At 45.1% G+C, this 8,563-nt stretch overlaps 1 protein-coding gene across 1 annotated transcript; it reads left to right on the forward strand.

Annotated features, from left to right (window-relative positions):
* Positions 1-351: 351 nt before the first annotated feature.
* LOC125004458 (homeobox protein unc-4 homolog) lies at positions 352-5,918 on the forward strand. Its single transcript, XM_047579069.1, has 3 exons — positions 352-920; positions 1,673-1,848; positions 4,226-5,918. The coding sequence occupies exons 1-3, from the start codon at positions 656-658 to the stop codon at positions 5,405-5,407; spliced, it is 1,623 nt and encodes a 540-aa protein (XP_047435025.1). The 5' UTR covers positions 352-655; the 3' UTR covers positions 5,408-5,918.
* Positions 5,919-8,563: the final 2,645 nt, after the last annotated feature.

Raw genomic sequence — 8,563 nt, forward strand, 5'->3', positions numbered from 1 at the left:
GTTAGAAGAAAACGCGTTTTTTTTTTTTTTTTTTTCAAAAAGAAAAAAAAAAATATTTAAGAAATTAAAATGCAGGCTGTACTGCCGAGAATTTAATAGACTTGGCCTTTCAATCACTTAACTATTTCCACGCGCCAGCTTAGCCCCGTCCTCATTGTTTTGACAGAGCTGAATTAAAGGAGCGCGCCAGGTGTAATTAGCGATCGATCCGGAAAAAAAAAAAAACAAGAAAACACGCTCTCTCCCTCTCTCTCTTTTCCTGCTCTACCTTCCGTTACTCCATTAACCGCGTCTCTGACGTCACCGGGCGATTAACGTTTCTTATTGGTCCCGCGAGCAGATGGAGGAGTCCTAATGAGCTGGCTCGCGCAGAGAACGCGCAGGATTTGACATCTCGGCTGGACCGTAAATACCTCCTCCCACAGCCCGGACCGGTCCCCGCCGCTCCTCACTGACCGACCGTACAGTGGCCGCGGGACACGGCCGTCTGACTGGCTTCCCTTCTCTCCCCCTCCGCCTTTTTTTTACCTCCTCCTTTTCCTCTTCGCCGCTTCTTCCTCCTCTCCCCGACTTTTCTTTTTTTTCTTGACTGCATGTTCAGCCACACTGCCTCCCTTTGCATCTTCACTTCGGCCCCGCCGCAGCCCGGGCGAGCATGGACAGTCGGGTCCTCGAGCATCCTCACGCCCAGTTCGGAGGCTCCCTGGGCGGGCTGGTGGGCTTCCCGTACCCGCTCGGCCCCCATCACCACCACCACCACCATCACCAGCACGTCTACGAGCTCGCGAGCGGACACCAGCTGCAGTCCGCGGCCGCCGTGCCCTTCTCTATAGACGGATTACTTAACGGCTCGTGCTCGGCCTCGGTGGTCAGTTCCAACCCGCTGCTGTCCTCCGACAGTCCGCAGTTCAAACTCTCAGGTAGGCCTGGCTCTTTTTTTTTTTTTGTCTGGTTGTCTCATTAACATAAGAGTGTGGAAACAATACCTGGAAAAAAATTGCGACCAATGCAAGTTGCTTGTCTAAGTGTCAGATAAGCCCATTTGTAGAATTTAATGCATTTCCTAGCCCGTGAGAGCAGATTTTCTGAGAATATCAAACTGTGGATAAGAAAACACATTGTTTAAAAGTTTTGCAGCTCGGTTAATATTATTTATTTATTTATTTTTATTTTTTAAAAAAGAGAAAGAAAAAAAGGAAATTTAAAAGTTTATGTGCAGTTTTTGCACAAACTCAGTTTGGCCAATTTTATTATAAAGGCTCCACTGAAGACCTTTCTTTTCCTTTTCTTTTTTTCTTTTTTTTTAAAAAAGTATAATATATAGGTTAGTGATGTCCAACAAATGCTAAGAGATATTGTGCAATTATTAGGAAACATTGTCAAATGTCTAATAAAGCCTATGCCAGAAATCTGTATGGTCCAATTGTTATGACATAATTTAGGAAAAGAGTGACGGTAAATTAATTAAATAAACGCGTGTGACAGCGGTAAGGTTGACGCTAAACTATTTTAAATTAACAATCTCAGTGTACCACCATGGATCGTGTAGCATGAACATCTCTCTCTCTCTCTCTCTATCCATCTCTCTCTCACACACACACACACAAACACACACACACACACACACACACACACACACACCTGAACTCATAAACACAAACACTCGCTCCAGATTCTGGGGACCCGGATAAGGAAAGTCCCGGTTGTAAACGAAGGCGCACGAGGACAAATTTCACCGGGTGGCAGCTGGAGGAGCTCGAGAAGGCTTTTAACGAGAGTCACTACCCGGATGTGTTCATGCGCGAGGCGCTCGCGCTCAGGCTCGACCTCGTGGAGTCCAGGGTTCAGGTAAAGACAAGAAGCGTTTATTCAAATCGGTGCTGGGCTATGGGATAAATACAAAACAATAGAAACTGCCTTTTTTTTCCCCCCACATCCCCCAGATTTATTTATTTCATCTGCTGTGACTGATTTTCCCAGACATTTTTGACTTAATTAAATCCACAACGCTATGACGGTCCACGAAGGCCTGCCCCACACTGAGACAGCTATTTGTCAATTACCAAAGCGTCAATAAAGAGTCTCTTTTGAATTATGCATGTAGGCAACCTATTGATTTATGGGTTAATAAAAACAAGGCTATTTACTGAGCAAACTGGGCGAAAAGACTAAATACTATTCTTCCGTTAGCTTGTGTCCTTTTCTACACTTTTAATTACTTGGAGTCTTTTTAATTAATCCAGAAATATACCCTTATTTTTTATTATCTTTTAATCAGTTTATTCCGCATCTTTTTTAAAAAAAAATAAATAATAATAATTAAGTGGTTGAACTTCAGCTTTGATATATTTACACACACACAAATAACTTATTCTTCCTATTATTATTATTATTATTATTATTATTATTATTATTACCCTTGTAGTAGGGCAGAAGCATCAGCATATATAGATTAATTAAATAAGGCATCAGATAATATAATAATAATAATAAATACAACAATAATAATGTTATTGCTAAGATAAAACATAACTGTATTATAGGGAACAAAATATATAATATCGTTGATCGTGATGCTACAATATATACTACCAAATGTTTTTTACTATTACTATTATTATTATTATTATTGTTGTTAATATTATTATTATTATTAATAATAATAATAATAAATTATTTGCTACGCAGGCTTTAATATCTGTATATCGAAGACAGTCGATCAAGGCATAATTTAACGTATATTCATGTATTTCTAAGTACGTAGTTCACATGTTGGGACGAGATAATTCGGGACAGAAACCGAACTCATCGTAGCTGTGTGTTGTTTGGGGATTTTCGCTCCTAAACCTCCGATTATTGTTCCCTCAAGCTGCTTAACGCCCCTTTATCGCCAGGTTTGCGGGGGAAAGATACAGGCAACATTAACAATTCATAAGAAGCGCCATTGTCGCACATGATGTCGGTACCCCGTCCCTTATTATGCAATGCTCGTCGATCCTGCTCCCGCATGCTAAACTCCCGCAGTTATCAGCGGCGAACACGCGGCCACGAGCGCGCCCAGAGGCCGGGCGGCGAGAGCTCTCGGGCGGGGGAAGCTCCCCGTCTTGGCTCGGTGGCGGAGGGAGGAGAGCCGGGGACCGCCGCGGTGCCAGGGCCACAGCGCACGGCCGGGCGCGAAAGAGTGCGCACAGAAGGGACATGGCTGATTTAGCTATAGCACAATTAGATGTAATTTGCCGAGGTGCCTATTACAGAGACTCATTGGTAATTAACACCGGCACATCTGTGCATCTTCTGGTCCACCGCTGTGACCTATTAACCCAGTGTACTCTTTAGACGTTTAAAGCTGCTGTAAACAAAGACGCGGGGAGGCAGGGGACAGGGATTTCACTTGTTTTAGGGCTTTGTGGAATTTGTAGGCAGTCTGGTTTTGTCCTTACCATCTGATAACCACTGCCACGCTGATTTATCAGCATGTCATGGCAGATGTGAGGGCTGCTGGCGTCTGAGGATGTCACACACACACACACACACACACACACACACACCAATGACATTTTATCCAATGCAGCCCACATGAGTGACTTCATTTATTGGTTTTCTTGACAGGGGTAAGGACATTAATATCACATATATTAACCCTTAAACATCACTATATTGTAGAAATAGCTCATCTCAGAAAGTAAATATTACAGATGGTGTTTCGTTAGATTGTTGAATATTATGTGTAAGATAAATTATAAAGACGTCAGATAAACCAACAAATATTATTTTTCCATATGTATATGTATATGTATATACACACACACAGTGCATTCAGCCCTAACTGATAATGTTATTTTATTATATAGTCTGTAAAATGTAAAATGTGAATAATTATGATCACAGGGACATAGGCCTGAGTATTGAATAAGCTAAAATGCAAATATATTTTACAATAACAGCAGCAAATCATCACATTAGAGAAGATTTGTACCAGATCTTTAGGTGTTTTGAGTAAATTAATTAATCAAATGTGACTATCAAAATATTTTTAAGGGAATCGTCCGATTAATTAACTACCTACAGCACAAGTCATGAAATAATGTACTATAATGTACAACCTTAAAGACGCTGTCTGCTCGTAGACACAAAAAGACACAGAGCACAATCCCTTTTTCACGCCTGTATCCCACCTGTGCATGTGTGTATTTTCATGTGTGTACTTGTGTGTGCGTGTGCATAGGTGTGGTTCCAAAACCGACGCGCTAAATGGAGAAAGAAGGAGAACACGAAGAAAGGGCCGGGGCGGCCCGCTCACAACTCCCACCCGACCACGTGCAGCGGCGAGCCCATGGACCCGGAGGAGATCGCACGGAGGGAGCAGGAGCGGGCCGAGAAGAAGAAACGGAAACAGGAGCGGAAGCTGCTCAAGTCCCAGAGCAAACTTCTGGCCGGCGACAGCTTCCACACACCCGGAGGGTCGGAGAGCGACAGCGGGGTCTCTCAGTTCACCGACAGCGAGCAGCAGACGTCGAGCGTTAATGGGTCTATTCACATTGAACTGCCAGCAACGAAGGGTGCGGGAGGACACCAAACCGAATCCAGCTGTGACCAAACACGACACGACTTCGGTCAACTAGAAAACCACCAAAACCAAAGAACCGCAGGAGAACCGGAGCAGGTTTCCCCGGGCAGCACGCACAGCTCCAGTCCTGGAGGCCCGAGGTCCTCCGCCCTGCAGAAACGAAACCCTTTCAGCGTGGAGAGCCTCCTCTCTGACACGATGCCTCGGCGGAAATCTCAGCTGGACTTCCCCTCTCTGCCCAGTCAGAGGACACTGGTGGGCAAAGGTCACTTCTTGCTTTACCCCATTACCCATCAGCCCCTGGGTTTTCTAGTGCCCCAAACAGCCCTGAAGGCCACACCGTGTCAGGACAGCATTAACAGACTCAGCCTGGGCCAGAGGTGCACGCCAAGCGAGGGGAGCCCCGCTCCCTGTGACCTCTCCAGCTTTGGCAGCATCACTAAGCCCCTGAGCTCGGATCATACGGAGCATAACACACAGCATCACCACAATCACATTAGCAGCAGAGTGGATGGAACCGACATGGAGGAGTGTGGTGGTGGTGGTGGTGGTGGTGACTGCAGTAATGGAAGATTCGCTGTCTCTCCTCCAGCAAACAGCGCGTCTCAGACGGCCCTGACCCGGCTGAGCTCCACACAGGCTGGCGACAGCGCCGAGGAGACGGGTCCGAACGTTAAATCCGAGGCAGCGGCCAATGGCTGCCAGCCCGCCGAGCCGTGCGCAAAAGAGAAGGGTGCGAGAGAGGAGCGAGCGTCTCCAGACCTCTCCGAGTGTCTCAAGACAAACACAGACTGTCAAGAAACACCCGGAACAGATGGAGAGGATGTCGATATGGACTAACACTTTCAAGGAGCAAACACAAACAAAAGACCAGGAACACCGCTCAGACTATTCAAACATTCCCAAAGCTCTGCTGAGACACTCGAAAACATATCAGGAATCAGGAGACTTAATTCTCATCTATTTTTTAATCGTAAGGTGTGTCCAATCCAGATGGTCCCTCAAAGCTGTGGCTCTTATGTTCAGGCTTTTAGGCCCAGACACCTTTAGAAGCAGGTTCTTTCATTTTGTTAGTTTTCTTCTTCTCTTCTCTCTCTCTTTTTTTTTTTTTTTTTTTTTAATTTTGGTGACCAACTTGTAACAAAAACTAGGCTACAATAAACATCTTACACACAACAGAAATCCTCAGATATTGTAAAAAAAAAATAAAAAATAAAATAAAATAAAAAAACGAGAAAATGATATTTATATGTAAACATTTTGATAAATAAAGTTATTGTTTAAATTGAATCTCTGTCTTCCAGGGACATATTGAGGGAGTGAAAGGAGTAAAAAAAAAAAAAAAAAAAAAGAGGGGGGGTGATTGTTGTGTGGCAGAACCTCGGATCATGGCGGCTGGAGTTTTGTCGTGTTACAGATAAATCCCCCCACCACACCACACCCCACCCCAGCCCCCCCAGCACTGCCTCTGTGTAGTGAGCCGGAGCTGGGGCTCAAGTCCGCCTGGCTGTTTGTATTTATTGCTTTAACAAATTTATTCATTTGAAAGGCCGAGCTGGAATGAGGTTAGTGGCCGCGGGCTATAGGACCCTGCGCCTCCTGCTGAGTTTTGATATGAAAGTAATTATTTTCCCACTGGCTGCCGCGGGTCTCGAGGCAGTTTTCTTTTTTTCCTCTTTTTTTCCCCTCTCCCCCTCCTTTCAGCCCAAAGGGTTATTAGACATTACCGATTTCTAGTGATATGGAATCACATAAACTTCCTACAATAATAGAATTAGCATGAAAGGCAGGGGTGTCAAATTGAAATGGGAAAATAATACACGCGCCAGCTGCACCGCGGATGTGTGTATGCGCGTGCCAGCGCGTGCGCTCGTGTGCGTGAGGGCGCATATAGTCTCTATTGAGCGCGAGGAGGAGGAGGCGGTGGATTCGTGGGGCGGAATTTTCATGAGCTGCCGCGGTTGTCAGACGGCCCCTTGTAGTCGGCTATATTAAGATAGATGTTCGATGATATCCCTCATTGTTCTGTCGCTTATATTGATGTTGCTGCGTTATCGCCCTATTGATCATGTGTCGCACATAATAGGACAGCCGCGCGCCCGCCCGCATGCGCCTTTTTCCCCTTTTCTTTCTTTCTTTCTTTCTTTTTTTTTTTACAAAAGCGCCCGAGCCCCTCGTCATTTGTTCTAATAGGACCGCGAGTCCCTCGAGGGAGGGAGAGACAGATAAAGATATAGGAGAGAAAAGGGGGAGAGGAGGAGTGATGTTACATTAATATTTTTTTTTTTTTGACCAACTGTTGTTAGTACTAAAAAAAAGAAGAAGAAGAATAGGTTAATTAAAGATGTTTAGGAGACATGTGTTTTCCCTCCACGCGTGCAGGTGTGTGCGCACGAGCTCACACACCTGCACACGTGGAGCGCCCCCTGCGCGCGCGCTCCACGCTCGTATTAAAACCATTAATTCCGGCGAGCCGGCGAGCCAGAGGAGCCGTGTTGACAGCCCGGCTAAATATCCCTGATCCCTCCCGGTCACCTCGCCTTTTTATTTGCAAATAAATTGAGGGGGATCCGAGGGGACAGAGCTTTGCTTTTGCTGCGCCGACCTAAAATGAATTTCCGTGCCCGAGTCCCTTTAATAATATTTACATAATTTTCGCTCGGTGACTCTGCTATTTGCGCTGTAGGAAGCGGAGGAGCTTACAGGAAAATAATTAGACAGAGAGAGAGAGAAAACAGCAGGAGGAGGATGGGTTAAGACCGGAGCCCGAACACTAAATTCCCAGACAGCTAAAATCAATGAAAGTAATAACCCTATTATTTAATTCATAAGGACATTATTTTCCCATAAGGCCTCGGGAAACGTCCCCTTCGACCGAAACAATCACATTAAATCGTTCATTCCGCGCGAGCTGTGTGAAATTCCCACTTTTATTCTCTCTTTTTGCAGCGAGAAACGCTTTATTATAATCGGTTAGTTTCAAGAGCGCGATTAATTAGAAAATATAGGTCTGATCTCCCCTCAGCGAAAGGCCTTTTATACGCGTGTCTGCGTGTGACTGCGCCCAGAGAGAAAAACCAACCGAGAATGAGTTTCTGCTATGAGACTGGACACCTTTTTTTTTTCCAAATAAAACCTATGCTGTGGGCACAACGTTACTAGAAGACAGATAGTCTCACCCTTCAAACACGGTAATGTCTAGATAAGAAATCCAAAAAAAAAAAAAAAAAAGTGAAAAACACAAGCATTTCCGCTTCCAGCAATTCAAACGTCCCTGTCTGGAGTTTTAATTAATTAGCTGGAAATAAATGACCTCTAAGTGGATTTCAGGGGTAGAGGTGTAATTCAGGCCGAGGTGTCATATATTTTTGTACATTATTTCTGCGTTTAAGGATTAAAACCCCAAAGAAAACGACTCGGTGACTGTAGGAAGTTTTGTTTCAAGACAGTTCTATTCATCCATCTATTTTGGGTGTCCAGGGTGAAAGATTGGGAGAGTGAGGGCGAGGGATAGATGGGGAGGTTAAGAAAATGGAGGAAAAAAGAAAAGACAGACAGAGAGGCATAGACCGAGAGAGAGAGAGAGAGAGAGAGAGATGGGGGGGATCTTGTGGCACCGGCACAAACGACCAATCGATCAAGCCCAGCCTGTACCGGGCAGGGCCCCCCGCTGTGTCCGTGCCGCTCATGCATCACACTTTATGAATTCAATTTCAACCGGGAGAAATTTTCAATTTGAACGCGCGATCATTACGGCGTGGGGGGATAGCGTAAATTGTTTTTGCTCTATTATGCATTCGGACGCCATCATTTTTCTTTCTAATTACCGAGGTGTCAGTGCGGCCTGTCACCCGGGCGCTGATTTTCAATTTAACTGATCATCATACATTCATTTTCCCATTTGATAAATCTGCTATCTAGACGCGCCCGCCATGCCCGGAATATTAAGCGGCGCCGGGGCGCGGTAATAGGGGGATGTGTATGCGGCAATGAGCG

This window comes from Mugil cephalus, chromosome 2 (genome assembly GCF_022458985.1).
Source record: "Mugil cephalus isolate CIBA_MC_2020 chromosome 2, CIBA_Mcephalus_1.1, whole genome shotgun sequence".
NCBI lineage: Eukaryota > Metazoa > Chordata > Actinopteri > Mugiliformes > Mugilidae > Mugil > Mugil cephalus.